Raw genomic sequence first — 18,115 nt, forward strand, 5'->3', positions numbered from 1 at the left:
GATGGGAGCCCAACGAGCCCACCACTATTGAAGAACTCATGGGACAGATCCCTGATGACCTGTCAACAGAAGTTGATACGACATGCCCTTTTCATGGTTGCATGTTGGAGTACCGAACATCAGACAACGGTTTTAATTACGTGAAATGTCCTGAGTACCCCTGTGCCTTCATTGCAAGCCAACAAGAAGTAAACCAGTACTTACAAGCCGTGGAGAAACAACGGCACCCTCAGCTTGTGATTAACATCGACAAAATGCATTCCGAATGGCCAAAGATGCTATGTTACTGCGATAAACCTTCCACTCTGAAACAGGGCAAATCTGAGAAGAACCCTGGCCGCATGTATTTCAGCTGTCGGAGCCGCACATGCCCCTACTTCCAATGGCTGAACACTCCCTGGAACCATAAGATCCTAGTCTTCACCTTTCAGAAACTGAATCCACCACCGCAACATCCGCGATACCCAAACTTTAAACCATGCCTGGTGGCTTACCAACCAAAGAAGAAAGAGAACGTAGTGTCATTTTGACATCACCCATACAAGCAGAAGGGAAGATCGTTCGAGAACACATCCCAAGCACCATCCGCCTTTCAAATGGCCTCTGGCATGGCCCAGCGCCTATCTGATGGATGTTTTTCAAATACCGCATGAACTGTGTTCAATATTGTAAAATAGTTTTTAATTGGTTCAATGTTATAATAAAAAGAGAATACAGCCATATGATTGATGTAGTTGTCGTTGTGAGTGAGAGTGAACGAATGTCGAAACCGAGCGAGATCACAGTGATCACCGGAGGCGCTAAAGGCACCAATCCCTGGGCCATACGATGGGCGTGGCAATATGGGTTGCGTGTTATGTGCATTCTCCCTTACAACCATCCTATCACCCGAGTGAATGGGAAAGGCTAGCGTCTCTGTGGCGGTCATGATCCCAAACTTGTTCATGCCTCAGGAGCCTCACATCCGGGGGATTTATCTCTTGATGTACCAAGCATAAACATGATCTGGTGTAACTCCTCGGACACAGAAGCGGATCTCGCCTGTCGAGCTGCCAATAAACGGTTACAGCGTACATATCCTTCTTCATCTTGTAAAGTCAACGTGTTTTTGCTATGCAATTATTGGATTATAAAGAAAGCTAATACTGTGTACGCTTTTGGGAAATTTGCACAAAACAGTCAAGGATTAGAGTGTGTGGATGGTGGGACAGGGGTGGGGCGTAGAGATGGCACGCCTGATGCACAAACCCTTGTATCTGTACTCGGTGACGCATAATCGCAGGTTCGAGTATGATCGTGTTGAGGACAGGTTTGAAGCCTGCCTCGAACCTATTACGTCATTGATGGGTAAGACATGCGCCATCATCGGTACGCGAAACATGGAAGCTCATACACACCCGTGGCGCAGTTTACAGAACATGTTTTTGAATCGTTGGGGGAAGTAGAGTTCCAATGAAAAGCAAAATATACCTTCCTGTGATTAGTTCCTAATGATGTCATCGGTCCATCATACATTGAGGGACACAATGTTTGAAAAGCGTCCTTCTTGCTCACTGTTTGTTCATATTGCCTGAGGATGAGAAACGTTCATTTCTACAGTGAGGTTTTAAGAGCTCTTTTTAAAAAGAGAAAAAAGACACGGGACTGTCTTGAAAGAATTCCTAACACAAACCTGGTGGATGAAGACGAAGTTACATCGCGTTGCTCAGAGTTTCAAAGAATGGTTCGAGTACAAAAGCAGCAGTTACACGAGCGCCATCTCCAAAGAAAGAAATGTCGCCTTCCAATGCATAAGGACATAATCGAAGCGTTCTGGAAAAGCTATGAAAATCATGTTTGGGAGCGTTATTCAAGGTTTAATAGAGCGGAAGAATCTGATGCGTGTCTAAAAGCAACCATGTTATCGGTCAACAAAAATGATATTTTAAAACCTTGGCATGAAGAGTGTATGATGATGTTTCTCCCTGTAGAACAACACCATATGATACCCTTTAATGACCGATGGGTGCAAAGACAGTTAACAGAGAAATACAGCATTGAGAAGATGAAAGAAAGATTGATTGCTCGAAGCGTGTCATTGGATGGTTTCACTCAATCAATCAATGTCCAGATCAATGTATAAAAAGAACTCACCGTTTCACCAAAACGATAGTTTACAGCGACAGAGATAGAAGCAGACCATGAATGACGCATTGAGTTAAGAGGAGGCCCGTAGGACAAGACAAATAAGGCATCGTCAAGCCTTTGACGTTGAACAGGCATTGAGAGAAAAAGTCAAGGAATTGAAGTCTGTGGATGATTGTATGAAAGACAATGATATGCAAGGTCAACACCAAACAGTGCGGAACCTGGATAAGCGTCGCCTCCATCTTGAAAAGTATATCATCAAACATACCACACGATGGGCTACCATCAAGCAAGAGGAGGAAATGGCGCAAAAACGCATACAGGAAGAAGGAGAGGAGGATATAAAGGAGATAGATAATCGTGTTTTGGAAATGAGACGAGAACTGAACGGTCTGAAACGTTTAAATCAGAGTTACCAAGCATTGTACGAGGCCAAATGTCGTGAAGTGATCATGTGGTACTCGCAGTTGAGTGATGTGTTAGACTTGGTGTTGTGTGAACTGTGCATGGAAGAGAAAAACGAAGCCTATGTGCAAGGCACGCCCGAAAAGATTCTTTGCTGGAAACCGTCCAATTGTAATTTTGGGGGATGCAAGACGGTGCGTTTCATTTTACAAGATAAATAAAATGTTGTTGTAAAACTGTGAAGTTGTTAGTGTCATGAAACCGTCACCCTTAACGTACGAGTTCCCCGGAGAGCCTGATAGTTTGGGCGGGGTCCAAGCTTTTGCCAAAGCACATGGGTTAAAAAGACGCGAGGCCCAAAACCTACTGCAAGGGGTCTTAAGCTACACGTTACACCGTCCCCGCCGAAAACATTTCCCTACATTACCCACCTTAGTGTTTAACATCGATGAACAATGGGTTGCCGATTTGATTGAATGAGCACGTGGGTTAGCACGTTGGAACAAAGGGAACCGATACTTCTTAACGGTAGTAGATGTGTTGTCCAAATATGCTTGGGTCAAACCCTTGAAGAACAAGACAGGGGTAGCGGTCAGACAGGCCATGCAAACCATCTTGACACGATCCAGGCGCACACAGCAAAAAATTGCAGACAGATGCAGGCAAAGAATTTTACAATGGAACGTTCCAGACTTTGATGAAAACGAACGGTATTCATCATTTTAGCACGCATGGGGATGCTAAAGCAGCCCTAGCGGAACGGTTCAACCGCACCTTGAAAGAGAAACTGTACCGGTACTTGACAGCCAAGAACACGCGGGCATACTTACAGGTCTTACAGAGTATTGTGCAGGGATACAAAGCTACCGTTCATCGGAGCATCGGCATAGCTCCAAAAGACGTAACGGACGTCAACGAGGCCCAAGTATGGCACCTTCTATACGATAAACGATTGCTACCTAAGAAAAAGAACAAGCAGACGCTTTTGGTAAAAGGGACACTGGTGCGTTTGAACAAGAAACATCGACCATTTGGAAAAGGGTATTTGCCGGGGTGGACAGAAGAGGTTTTTGTGATCCGTAGGGTCGTGCCAGGGATAGTACCCACCTACAAAGTGCAAGAATTGGATGGGACTCCAGTGGAACGTACATTTTACAGACAAGATTTGCAACCGGTGACCGTACCAGATGACGGACTCTTTCGCTTATAAAAGGTTTTACAACGCAAAGGAAATCAGATCAAAGTGCGTTGGCAAGGATGGTCTGACAAATACGACAGTTGGATCGATGCAAAGACCATTCGCAAGTGGAAAGGGTAAGAGAACCATGGGTGATTTCTACGTGACATTACCGAGTGATCCCTCACCTGAATTTCCAGATAACTCACCGGCTGCCCCAGCGACTAACACTGCCGGGGCAGGGTTGGCGAGTTGCCTTGAGCAGTATGTCCGTGCCTGACACTCGTGTCAACCTCTACCATCTGGTACCAAAATACGATTTTCTGTTTTACACAACGCTGATGAGATCTGGGGCTATATCAATTGTGCAGGTCAACATGATGAATATCGATCAATTCAAGTGGGTGGTGGATGGAGAAAGTTTCATGAATGCCTGTATCGATTTTCTTACCCAAATGCGCCTAAGGGATCTCTTTCAAGGGAGTCATTTTGTGGACGACACGGGAAAGCGTATCTACATAACCTTTCGGTGGATACAGCGAGGAAACGATCGACTTGCTGATTGACAATACAAAGATCAAACTCGGTGGTGTAGACAACACTCCAGAAATTTGAATTAACAGTACCTTGGCTATCAAGATGGGATGGTTGACAGAAACAGGGGAGTTGGGCCATAACCTGTCTCGAGAGTACATAGAGGACAAAGTGCCTGATCTGACAACTTCTGAGAAGTACCGAGACTTGCAGGATAAAGATGGAAATGGCGTGTTCTGGGCAATAGAAAAAAACTGCCCTCGATTAAGCATGAGATAATTGGCGTCTCACCAACCTGAACCATGCCTTTCGAATGGTGGTTGGGGAGCCTTCTCGCACCTTGCATGTGTATTGTAATGTAGCGCAAAGCACGATTGTGGGAGGAATGAAGACGGATTTATTGCGCGAAGTCTGGTACGAGAGACGAGGAAGAGGTGTGATGTATTTCTAACCCAAACACAAACAATTTCATCCAGTGCGCCAAAACACCTACGAAACATTGCAAGTGGACGTAGCTGAAACAAACGGGTCCTTGGTTGCATTTCCTAACAACAAATCTAACCGTACCTTGGTTACCCTGCATCTCATCCAAGATAAATAGAGCAGCCATGAAGGAATCACCTTTAGTACGAAACGGTTAACATGCGAGGAGGAAGTCTGACTCGATACACACCCCTGCAAGTGGGAGATGGATTATGGAAAACTCTATTGGAGATAGGGGCTCCTGCTGTAGCAGAAGGGTTGCGGAGTTTGGCACAAGGTAAAGCGCTTGGTGCGGCAGCAGGCACGGTTTTGTGAGCAGGAGTCAGCGGGTTGAAAAGAAAAGCCAGTCAATCGGTAAGGTCTACAATGCAAAAAACAGCTAAACGTGCTAAGAATAGCATCAAATGAAAGGTCCGTCCAACAATCAAAAAGCAAGAAAGGATTTGGAGCAATCAGCGTCAAGAAAAGCTCTATAAAAAAGACAACTTCATTCCCTGACAGTCATACACCATTTCATGTGCAGAGCACAAACACCTTTATCTAGAGTACGTTCCATCATGTCTATTCACAAAGAAACTTCTCACACAGACCTCTGTGCAGAGAAACAAGAACCTCACGGCGCACCATTAACCCACACGGACCTATTAAAGCCGTTGAATGCAGAGAGGAAAGAAACGATGCAGAAAACCATCCGAGAACCGGTCGGAAAAGTGATGATTCTGCCAAAGATAAGTATCGGTGAAGTCAAGCAAGCAAGGAAAGAGCCTGCGGCCGAAGTGAATGGAGACCCCCAAAATTTGAAACGGAAGATCACAGTGCCCCAAAAGCCACGCACCCCTGCTCCAAAACGGAAACGCATCACACCTCGAAAGTTAACGGATGAATGTGAGCGATCAATGAACCTGCAAGAAGAAGGAACGAAAGAAGAGGAGCACAGCAAACTCATTGCTCGCCTAGCACTAGCCAAACTGAAAGAGATGTTGAAAGATGAACGAAAAGTCGAACAGAACCTGAGAAAGTTGACTAAACGCATGCTGGAGCATAATGACATATAAGGAGAGTCCGTTTCAGACCAAGACAGTGTCGTTGTCATTTCCTCTTGTATAAAATGGTTTGAATAAAGCTTGTTCGTTTTAAATGATACAATGTGGTCTCTGTGTGTGTTGTTGTGCGATACTTGGCACTGCTGGCGATGGACCCGCGAGGTGAGCTACTTGCGTGCTTGTTGCCCTACAGAGCTCTTAGACACTATCGAGTAATGGCCCTCAGAGGGTATTTTCCCACAAGACCTATGGGTCAGTTTGTCGCCCATCAATGTAGGGCGCGTGATTGTGTTCTTGCTATGGTTAAATCGGCGGCCTTCCCCTTACCGTCAATGGGCCCATATATCAAGCCATTCTCCCTTCCAAATGATCTCAGACTTACTAGACCACCAACAGGGACACTCACTCCATCATGCCGCGATTGGTTGTCTGATCCATTCCTAGACGCGAACGGCGATTGCGGGGGTGGGGGCAGCGTGGTGGCTGGATTTCCAATCATGTGTCACCACCACCAACAACCTTGGACTACGAACTGTTCCGTCAGTGGACGACACAGATAAAACCCAGGCGACGTCGACGAACAACCCACAAACGACGTTGACCTTCGTCATGAGCAAGTTGTTGAATTTCTGGGCTTTGCCAGCGCAAGATGTGGCTATTCAAGGGTCTCGATGGGTGGGTTACTCCCCGCTCAACAATAGCAGTATTACCCCCTTGGATTTCACCATTTCCGAATTGGAAGATTTTGTCGATTTGAATCAAAGTTATTTAACCTTTGACATGAGACTACCTACTGGTGCGAACAATGCTGGTTTGTATGCGGACGGGCAAGTCACAGCAGCTAAAGCAAATCAATCGGGAGACGATTACACCAAGTACGTTTACCTGGTCAATAATGTGGCGCACACCATGATCCAGCAATTTGACATGCGGTTGAATGGTACGTTAATGACTAAACAGACGGGCATGTATGCCTACCGAGCCTTTGGTGAAACCTTGCTGAATTACACGCCCAGTGAAGGTGAAACATTGCTGTCCCCACAAGGTTGGGTGAATTATTTGAATGTGAATGCTTCCCTTCAAGCCACCAATGCTGTGAATGATGACCGCCCTATTAACGCTGGTGTGTTTGCTACTGGAGAGACGAATCCCTTGAAAGTGTTAACTTCCAAGTTTTTAGGGAACGGATGGGTGCGGCTGATCATGAAACCGCATTTGGAAGCTTTTCATACAGGAACCGTGTTAGTTCCTGGTATTGAAATCAAGCTGCGTGTCACCTTTAACAGTACCGAGTTCTTTTGCTTTGGTACAAGGATGGCGGACAAAAAGTACCCAACCCTGGGTCCGAATGATATACAAGCCAAATTTTATCTCTGTAGGCTGACCTTAAACCCTACCACTTACACTGCACTGACTAAACGAAGACATAACAAAGGCATGTGGGCTCGTTATCCTACCGTCTATACGTCTATATGTTTAACAAAACAGATCTGTTTCAAGGCCTCGTACCCGACCCTCTTATGGTGGGATTCTTGGACAGTTGCGCCTACAACGGGAATTTAGATCATTACCCATTTGCCTTCCAAAAGTTTGGGGTGACCCGCATTCGTCAAATCATACGCGGTGAGGAATATCCCTACGAAACCTTGGAACTGAATCAGAATGATAACAAGAAAGATTTGTGGGGATACCATCGCTTCCTGCAAGCCAGCTGTGCTCTGGGTAAACACCAAGAAAGTATGCTGAAACCGGGGGATTGGGGCCACAACAAGAAGTGCACGCTGTACCTGTTTAATAATGTCGCAGGAGGAGATGCAGATAGCCCCTTGCGAAACCCGCAACAACAAGGCGATGTCACCCTGGAGATCAATTTTGGGGCTAATCCTGGTCAAAATCTGACGGTGGTGGTCTGGGGCGAGTTTGAAAGCGTGATGGATATCAGTGGCACGGGCATGGTGAATTACAACATTTAAAATTCAGACCTTTCTGTATAAAATACAACCACTTGCAGTACTTGTGTAACAGTATCATCAATCACTGCTACAACAAGCAACGATGGAACTAGTACCCTTGAGCGAACGACAGTTAACAGCATTGGCAAAACGCGACCCTGTATTGAGGCAGGTGTTTTGGGGTGTATACCCTGAAGATCAATTACCACCACTCCGCCAAACCACTGGGAGACAAACGCATAGGGCTATGATTGTCAACACAGACCCTAAAGGAGAATCTGGACGTCATTGGTTGGGTTTGTGGACTTCAGGAGATACCTGTGAGATCCTCGACAGTTATGGCCTTCCTATGGATACATACAGAGTATCTCATGTCTTGGAATGGATCTGGCGCTATTTTCCCGTCATCCACCGCAGCGAGCGAAGCTTACAAAGTTTGAACAGCCGCGCTTGCGGGCATTACGCTTTATTGTAAGCACGGTGTCGAGGCAAGAGCATGCATGAATTCATGGATGATTTTTTTTACATGATTTAGTAGCCAACGATCACCAAGCAGGCCATCGCATCCTAGTACAGTTACCCCCATCACTTCAAACGGATATCGTGGACGGTGTAGAAAACAGTCAAACGTGTTGTTCTAGGCACGAAGCTATGTATCATTGAAATAAAGTTTCCAATAAAAAAAAAAACCGTGTCGTTGTCATTGTTCTTTTTAAAAAGACCCCCACTTTATAGACCTATATCATTTGACATCATGCCTGCAACAAGAACACGTCAAAAACGCGCTCCGCGCCATAAAACACGGGTGACTCGAAAGAGGAGGCGAACCAAACACCAGAAGGGAGGCATTTTTCCTTTACTCGCGTTAGCTTTTCCTGCATTGACCGCCGTTGGTAAAGCAGCCGCCTTAGGGGGTGCAAGCCTTAGGGGATGTAAGTGCCAGGGCAGGATACGGGATCGAAAAAGCTTTGAATAAAAGACGGTGAAACGTGGGGGAGAGGATCAGATAGGACTATGACTCAGCCACGACCGGAGAGAGAAGGCTTTTTTTTTCGAACCCGCTGCAGTCTTTTAGTGACCGGTCCTTCGGGCTGTGGTAAGACCACCTTCACGTGGGAATTATTGAAACATGCTTCTCATTTCATGGACCCACCACCTCCAGCCAAACACTATTGTTACGGAGCGTGGCAACCTACGTTTAAAATGATGCAAAAAGAGGATGCTATACATTTTCACGAAGGCATTCCTAGTTTAGAGGAATTGGATGCTTGGTTTGCACCGCAAGGTGGCGGGGTGTTAGTGTTGGATGATTTGATGGATGAAGGAGGAAGAGATAAGCGTGTGTTGGACCTATTCACAAAACATTCCCACCATTGGAACATTACCGTATTGTATTTGTGTCAAGATCTGTTTCCACCGGGCCCTTACGCAAAGACCGTGTCGCACAATGCGCATTACATAGTTTGTTTCAAGAATCCTCGGGATTGCACAGGGCTACGGGCTTTGGTGTGTCAGGCGTTTCCGACCGAGGTCAAAGGAGTTATGCAGATATTTCGTCATGCTACGGAACACCCCTTTGGCTATTTAATGTTTGACTTACACCCAGCCTCTTCAGATGACCGCCGTCTGTGGACAAACCTATTACCTCCGCAGGGGTACCTGCACGTGTTTGTACCTATAGAATGACGTCATGCCCACGTCACCGCCTCCCCGTTTACGCAGACAATTTACATTCCTATGACAGCTAGCTAAAGAAGCGCGTCATTTACAGCATCAAGATCTTTTACGTCACGCCAACGCTGATCAAATCAATGCTGTCAGCGAAGTCAGAATTCTTTGAAAGGGAGAGTACCCTTATCGCCAACCACGGTACGCGCATGGCGTCCTCAAAAACAGACTTTGCGAACCCTGGCTCAACGCAAAAGTTCCTTAAAAAAGCGACGCGACTTGTTGATGAATCAGAAAGGCGCTGGCTTTTGGCGGGGACTGAACAATGCTTTAGATGATTGCTGTGTTCACCGTTCTTCATCATGATCGAGTTTGTATTCCGCCCCACCTTCTTTGAAGCTCTGAATGTGAGATCTTGATAAACCGTTGTCGCGCCTGGATACAACAGAGAGCTAATGACTTTCGTCAAGGACTGAACGAGGAATTGTTTTGCTGCTATCGTAGACCATGAATAGAGCAGCATTGCACAATCTCATTGAAGCGTATCAAGAAGCAAGGCGCTGGAAACTACAAGCTGAGGGGTTGCAACTTAAATTACAAACGTTACAGGACGAAAGAGAGCTCTCTCGTAAAAATGTACAGATCTTGGAGCGCGACCTATCCGTTTTGAGATATAATTTGATGTGCGAAGCCTGTAGACATTATTGGGACACACTCAACGACAGAGGAACGTTTGAAGTCTCGTGCTTAGAGTGTAAACAGTTATTCATTTCGCCACCCCAAAAACGATGAGTACTTTTCGCGAGTATGTCATGGTTCCTGCGGACGAAATGTCGCGATTGACCGATGAATACAAAGGGCGTTTGACCGAGAACATGCGATTGACTAAAGCGGCTCGTTTGGCAGCTGAAAAACACTTATTGTTAGACTCTAACATGCCAAGCGGTTTGAAAGAAGCACGTGTAAAAGAAGTATCGCGTTCATTAAATCGATTAATCAAAAAGATTCGAGGGGGGCCTCCAGTAGCAGCCCCACTGCCTGAAGAAGAAGAAGAAGATGATGAAACAGATGCTATGGTTGAAGGACCCACAGCCACACTGGTGCGGAGTTTGCTTAAAAAAGCGCATCGCAAGAAAGGTGCTACCATAAGGTCTGGTAACGTCGCAGAGACACCACATCATCCCGCCTTACCGCCCAAACCCAAACGCATGCGTTTGCAAGTACCGTCCTTGTCCTTGGAGGAACAAAGAGAAGCTCCCCTCCCCTTGGCTGAAGTTTTGGGATCATCCCCAGGGAGTACATCCAAAGAAAAAGCTAAGATTATTGTGAATAAACTCAAACGCCAACAGCGTAAGAAAGCGGCTACAGAAGTAGAACGTTTGAAATCTTTACCAGGGTGGGAAGCATTTGACCAGGGACGTCGAACCCGACGCAAACTTGATGGGAAGGACTACTAAAAAGCGAAAAGCCCCAGCAGGCAGATCGCTTCGGCGCAAACGCCCACAACGTGGAGAAGGATTAGACATTCAAAAATGGTTGGGGAAGACTGGGATTGAATTTCATTGGCCGGGATATCAATACATGGGGCCTGGAACGCATTTGAAGAAACTGTTAACGCGGGGGGACCCGGGTATCAATCGATTGGATAAGATTGCCAAGCAGCACGATATTGAGTACGGCAGAGCTAAGAATTTGCGTGACAAATGGAAAGCCGATGACAAGATGATTGCCGCCATCAACCGTTTGCCTGGCAAGAAAACTTGGACAGAAGCTATTGTTAAACGGATCATGCAAGCTAAGCGCAAACTCAAATTGTGAAAAAAAAAAAAACTGTAATGTTGTTTGTTTTTGATAATCTTATGTACAAGCGGGAACGTGTCGACAGTCCTAGTGACTAGTCGGTCCCTTTGTTTTTTTTTTTTTTCAATAAAAAACTTGAAAAAGTGAGTCTCTTATAGCCTATGTTCATTTTAAAAATCTTGATGAAAGATAGCCTTATTTTACACCAAGGAACGTGTCCTGTCGATCGCTAAGTTGCCGCCCATAGCTCAATCGGTTAGAGCGTAGGACTGTAAATCCGAAGGTTGTTGGTTCAAATCCCACTGGGTGGACAATTTTTTTCTTTTTTCAGTGAAACAAATTAAGAGAGCCTTGTGATAGCGATTTTTCAATGAAAATCATTTAAATAAAACTGTAAGCGCCTTTGAAATGTTGCCTTTGAATTAGTAAAAGAGCCTACATAATTAGAGCGTTTTTATTCATCATCTTCATCCAATAGTTCGACCATTGTGACAATAACATCTTCGTCTTCAACTCCCACATGGAGTTTAACATCAGTTTGACCAAAGTCCGCTGACCAGGATTGACGGCAATCTTCTCATATTCTAAGGAAATACCTTCTTTCTCTTGAAACTGAGTTATGTAGAGTTGTTTCTTTTCCTCTGTGTCGCACCATGCGGGCCAGCCTTAAGCTTCCGTTTTCAATTTGAGCCAAGTGTTCACATAATCTTCGAACAGGCCTCGGAATGCCACACTTCATGAATGGTTTGGATCACGTAACCCATCTGTTCCGCTTTTTCTAGTTCTGGCGTACACCACGTACTGGTCAATGCTCTGTCCTGCTCGTTATGGCCACACCAAGAGACTTTCCCGTGGAAAAGACGGTCGATGTTTTCTTCGACGCAGGTACGACACAGAGGAAACGTGAGTTTGTTATGAGTTCTGTATGGTAATACAGGGTGGAAAAGGCGATACGGTGGTACTACTGTACATTTTGCGAGGCCAAAATAATCGGAAATTGGTTTCTCTCGTGGCGGGGCGTAGATTATTTCAGGATGTCCCACTGGATACTTCTGGGTCTTGTTGGTCCACGGGTAGACACTGGTATAATCATAATATTTGATTTGTTCAGCGGCATGTTCTTTGACTTCGTAATGAAGACGAACAGCATTTGTGCGGCCACCAAAAAAGGCGTCTCGAGGTGAAAGCGGTTCTTCTAAATCGTACCCTGCGACAATCTCAGCTATTTCCGGATCGTGGTTCTTACATTTCTGCCATTCGCACTCCGAGATGGTTTTTACTGAATAGCCTCGATCGGAGAGACTTTGTAATCGTAGCACGGTTTCTTGATGAACGTTGGCCATGGGGCGGTCGTTCAGCCGGCGGTAGGTTTCCGAGCGCTGAGGAAAACACTTGGGGCAACCATGCCAAAAACAGCCAAGAAACTCGTAAACCGTGTTGGTCTCAACATTTGGTACGTTAGAAAACAGTGTCAACAACACCATGGTTTTCTCATTCCTTTGCAGTTCCTTGCTGATACGTTTAGTTGAAATGTGTGGGGACCTAAGTACTTATTAAAGCGTATTCAAGAATGGAAACCATCGGGCATCTTGCAGTCATTGTATTTTTGATGTGTGGTTTCTGGAGTAAGTAAACGACCTTTTATTGAATTAATCTATACTAAGGGTGAGTTTGCATGATCAGTCATGGGATGTCACTTTGAGTTCCCAAGAAGAATTTAATTCAGTTAAAGGCCAATCATAGAGTCTTAGTTGATTAGCCAGTCTGTTATTCTCTAGCTCAACCGGGAAGAAGCATGCAAAAGGGACTTATTGGGGAGCAATAACGTTCATCTGATAAACGGCTTTCAATGCATCCTTTTCCAGTCCAACCGTGAGAAAAGGAAACTTGCATAGCAACTGTCAAAGGGATATTAACGTTGATTGACTTGCCTAGAGGAAAGCATACCATTGTTACCTTTTTTTACATTTTCCCTGCAACGTTAAAAGATTTTAAATTTTAAAGGGAGCTGCCTTTTTTTAAAAGGTGCACCAATTTTTTATTTACTTAAAATTTCAGTTTAAAGTTTCTTTAAGAGATACAAGCAATAGCAATAACGATAATAATAACTTTTGATGTTTTTGATGTAGTTCACTGAAACACGCCAGCTTGGCTTGGAAATTACGGAAATGCAACCAAGAAAGAATAGTGAAACTTTAAACAAGATCTGCTGCAACAAATTACCTTTAGGTGCTTTAAACAGACTTCTGGAAACACAACCTAGTGATATTTCTCCCCAATTTTACAAGAACTCATTGCTGACAATTCGAAAACTTTTTATTTTCACTACTCTCTCCATCACAGTACGGTTTCCGAAAAGCACACTCATCTCTACATGCAAATCTTGATTTCGTGAACGCCATACAACAGATAAATATGGACAAGCGATTATTCTCATGTGGTGTCTTCATTGACTCGAAAAAAGCTTTTGACACTATTGATCCTAATATTTTACTTCATAAACTTGAATACTATGGCTTTTTTGGCAAGATAAACAGGTGGTTTTTATTCTACTTACAAGATCGAACTCAGACAACTCAAATTGGTCCACATGTATTTTCAAGGATCGACGTTACCTATGGTGTGCTCCAAGGCTCCGTTCTAGAATCCTGGTCAAAAGACTTTGGGAAACTAGTCAAATTTAATCGAAAAGTAGAGAATTTACTGCACCTGCTTCCATCGTTATATGAGCAACACGTGTTCTTCTTTCGCTGCCGTTTTCGCGTTCCCCCTTTCCCCCTTTCCCCCAGACAATACTGAAACATTCGTGCGATCGATGAACTAATCTTGCCTTCGGACACCGTGAAATATCAACATTGTAATGGTGGGAAAGGGAAGAGCAGGAATTGTCCCAACAGTTTTTCCCAGGCTTGGTCTGAGAAAAGAATTTTTTGATAATTGGTCTCAAAGCCGGTTAGGTTCATTGAATATCATTAGGGAAGTGTTTCAGATAGTAAAACAATATGTTGCCTTGCTGTGGTGTAAGGAAGGATTGTGAAAACGGTGGGTTGCGTTACAGTCAGAAGTCAACAGTTCTCCGCCACAGGTCTCCACTATTTAAAGAAAGATATTCAGGCACAAAAATTTCTTTTTTTTAAAAGAAAAAAATCATAATATTTACATCGCACAGAATTCCCTTTTTGTTCACCGGACATTTACTTCCAGTGAAATCAAAATTATAGACTAGTTAGATGAGCGGCTAAGAATAACTCAAATGGCTCTCATTGGTCAACTCTTACGCGCTCTTTCTTTGCTAGGGAACTGCTATGCTCATTGGGGAGTTTAAGCAAAGACGACGGCTATGGCAACGAAAACGTCAGTCCAAAATATACGTTAGCGCTATCTCAAGTATTTCGCCTTATTCACCTTGTACAGTACAGGCAAACTATCCTGTAACTGAATGGGTACGAACGGTTTTTAAAAGTGAAAACAGAAAATGACTGTTTGATTGTTATATGCACACGTTGTCGTCAAAACCTAAAATTTGGTGATTTCACGTTATTGTTTTGTGGAGTACGGCAGAGAAATGCACGGAAATTCGTGTTGCACGTGCGGCACGAATATCTTTTCTTTTTTAACCAATAATATTCTTGCTTTGTGGCGTTTCCGTAGCCGTAGCCGTCGTCTTTGCTTAAACTCCCTATTAACTTGTCAGGGCGGAGCTAAGAAACAAAGGACGTTTCAAGTTATCGTTTTCGCTATTGTTTCGCGATATCACACTTTGAGAGTGTGTTATAAGCCGACTTTCACAAACATTTCAAATTTGCATTTACCATTTCTGATCTCGCAAAATGCCTGTTTTATGAGTTCGCACTTAAGATTCGCGAATTTACTGAAAAAAGCGCTCGGCCTTAGCCTCCTGTTCAAAACAAGCATAACCAAACAGTCCGTTTTTTTCGGACACGTTTTCTTACGTGCAATCGACAGACTGAAATGAATAAACTCGAATCGACCACCAACAGCTCATTTCCGAGTTGCTGCATGCCTCAGTTTGAAAGCTAGTGCTGGTGCATAACCATTCAAATAGAAATGAGATGCGTATTCGTATGCAAATCAAACTCATTTTCATTTTAATAGTGGAGCACCAAGGCTCACTTCGAAACCGAGACAAACATCACCTCGGAAATGCTGGAAATGGCCTATTGAAGATCAGCGAAAGTGTACATAACACAAGATGCCATTTTTTCTGGTAGCTACATCAAAAACACAACCAGAAAATGTGTTTTTAGGAGTGAGAACTATTATAGGTAGCACTGTGAGTGAGCACTGCTGCCGTTGTCAACAATGGCTTGGGTCACGCACAGACCATTCTGTTTTGTATGACACTGATTATTATCAGCAAGATGACGCGCAGCAAATTTGGCGAAGCAAAATCTACAGAAACAAAAATGTGTCTCTTTACCTTCTGCTATTTTATTGTCTGCGCGATTTGTTTTCTTTTTAACTTGTAACGAGTCGATTTCTGCGTAGCAAAAAGAAAAGGTATTCTGCATCTCGAGAAGCAACCGCTAACTGCGCGGAGTCTGGGAACAATTCCCCCGAAAACATGCTTTGCCGCTTTTAAATTGCTACCTGCCGGTCTGCTTAAACGTAAAACTGTTCTGATTGTAAGTAAAATGTGTATGTATGTAAGAATCGTGTTTAACCTTGTGCTCGTGCCCAATTCAGTGCCCGAGTACAAGGATTTATAACACTTTTCACATACTATTCGAGCAAATGCTGCCGTCACGCCCAAGGTTATCTTCTGCTCACGTGCAAGCGTCGTCTGACGTCACCGGTTGGCACTAACATGCGGGCTTTTACTCTGATAGTACAGTCATCATGATTGGTCGTCTTTTATATGCTGTCATATGCGTCAAGGCCTAGTTCTTCATTCTAGCTGCTCTTAAATCCCCGTCCCCCCCCCCCCCCACCACCCCCACCACCCTTAATTAATAATGGGCTCTCTGATAGCATTTGATATAGTCTAGTATGTTATTCTGCCACAGCACTGCTCTTTAAAATTTTATATTACTATAGGAATGGCTTTATGTTGTTATAGGTCTCTTTACTGAACTTCCTGGTGTATTGATAGGGTTGGTTTTCAAGCATTATTCAGTTGGATTAGAGCGGTTTTCAATTGAGTGTCGAAAGTAATTAGCGAATTGCTTTGGTTTATGATTACTTCACTCAGTGATTGGTTCAAAGTTCTCGCGCCACCGTGAAACCAAACCAATCGAGGCTTGCGCGTGAACATTTTCTCGCGCTTTGTTTGGGCTACTTGTCGTTACTTGGAGTTTTGATTGTTTGATTGGCCAAAGTAATTACCTTGGTTTTTCCTTTACGACACTCGATTGAAACTCAATGTAATATGTCTGAATAGTTTATTAAAAAGGATCCCCACTTTGGGGGTCCTCTTTCATTGCGCTCCCTTATGAAGTATCGATGTATGTAATCGTTTGGTTATGAAAGTTGTTATTTATTTATTATTATTTTTGTTGTTGTTGAATGTTCATCACCTTTTGTGTACGGTACAGACATTGCTTATGTTGCACAACATTACTGAAGTGCTGTACTTGTTCCACTAAAATATTCCAACTTCCTTATCATAGCTACTGTAGCTCTTTTAAGGTTTCTATTATTTAAATAAAACATGGATTCGAGATGAAGTGCTCCCATACAGGTCACCCTTTGCCCCAGAGACCGACCTTTTTCTTTGTTACCATAACAACGAGATTAAGATTGTATAGGATAAGGACCTCTTCCACTGGGCATCTTGACCCCCTGGAGAGGGTTATAGGATAAGGACCTCTTGTGAGAGGGTATAGAAAAAGGACCTCTTTCATTGGGGATGTTCACCCCTAGGAGAGGGTTGGGGGTTATGAACCCCTGGCCCCCGGATAGGATAAGGACCTCTCTAGTTGGAGGTTGTGGGGATTATGTCCCACCTGCCAGAGAGGTTTGGGTCCTTCTGGCTCTTTTTAGGGTTAGTTTGCAATCTTGACCTGTACAAGCTTTCTGGGAGTACTTTATCCCCAACCCCTCTTTGCCCCACAAATGCGTTTGTTGTGTTTGATTTTCCTGGGCCGCGGGTTGAACATTAAATACACCTGAAAAATTCAGGTGGCTTCAACGAGATTCGAACACATGACCTCTGCGGTGCAGGTGAAGCCACTCAGCTGGGGGCTGGTCAATTTCTTGGGCTCGTGTCTTCGTGTGAAAGGAATGGTGAATGAAAGAAATCTACATTCGAAGTGCGGGTTACAGACGAAAGATAGAAGTGATCCTTGAAAAATTGAATGATAGCGATGCCACACATTATAGTTAATTTCGGATGCAGCTCTGCATTGATACTTAAATGTAAAGTCATCGCTATCGGTAAAATGACAGAAAATGACAGTTAGCAGCGGGGTTTTTTTTTGCTATTTTTTCTTACGAAATTTTATGAAATGACGTCTGAATGAATGTTTTGCGTGCGTTTTTAAACACTTGCATTCCATATTAACTTGTGCTTTCCGTTAAAGTACATCATTAGTGTAAATAGTGAAGTCGTGTAAAAAAATCTCTATTGTCTAAGTAACAAAAAAAGCACGCCAGCTATTCAGCAACGTTAACTCGTAAGAGCATAATTTACTCGACTTTTTCATTTTCCTTTGTATCCACAGGGGTAAATTCTTCAGAACCATGCTCCTTCATCGTCAATGGTTCAAGTGGGGCGATCAATTTTAGTTCACCTTTCTATCTAGAAAACACTTGCAGCTGGCATATTGCAGCTCCTCCTCATCACAACATCGCTTTAAACTTTACTACCCTTATTATCCCGAATTTTCCTGTCTGGGAATTCAGTTGGGTAGCCTTATATGATGGAAGGAGCATAAACCAGACCTTGCTTGGCAAATATACTGGAA

The 18,115-nt window shown here is 44.0% G+C and overlaps 1 protein-coding gene and 1 non-coding gene across 2 annotated transcripts; both read left to right on the top strand.

Annotated features, from left to right (window-relative positions):
* Positions 1 to 8,735: 8,735 nt before the first annotated feature.
* Positions 8,736 to 9,407, top strand: LOC138050118 (uncharacterized). Its single transcript, XM_068896582.1, has one exon. It carries the CDS (start codon positions 8,736 to 8,738, stop codon positions 9,405 to 9,407), a length of 672 nt encoding a protein of 223 aa, XP_068752683.1.
* A 2,019-nt stretch (positions 9,408 to 11,426) lies between these two features.
* Positions 11,427 to 11,500, top strand: Trnay-gua (transfer RNA tyrosine (anticodon GUA)). Its single transcript has one exon. It is a non-coding gene; the product is annotated as a tRNA-Tyr (tRNA).
* Positions 11,501 to 18,115: the final 6,615 nt, after the last annotated feature.

Source organism: Montipora capricornis, chromosome 5 (assembly GCF_036669925.1).
Source record: "Montipora capricornis isolate CH-2021 chromosome 5, ASM3666992v2, whole genome shotgun sequence".
NCBI classification, from domain to species: Eukaryota; Metazoa; Cnidaria; class Anthozoa; order Scleractinia; family Acroporidae; genus Montipora; species Montipora capricornis.

Coding starts and splice junctions, on each gene's coding strand:
- LOC138050118 (XM_068896582.1), top strand. CDS start 8,736: ATGACTCAGCCACGACCGGAGAGAGAAGGCTTTTTTTTTCGAACCCGC.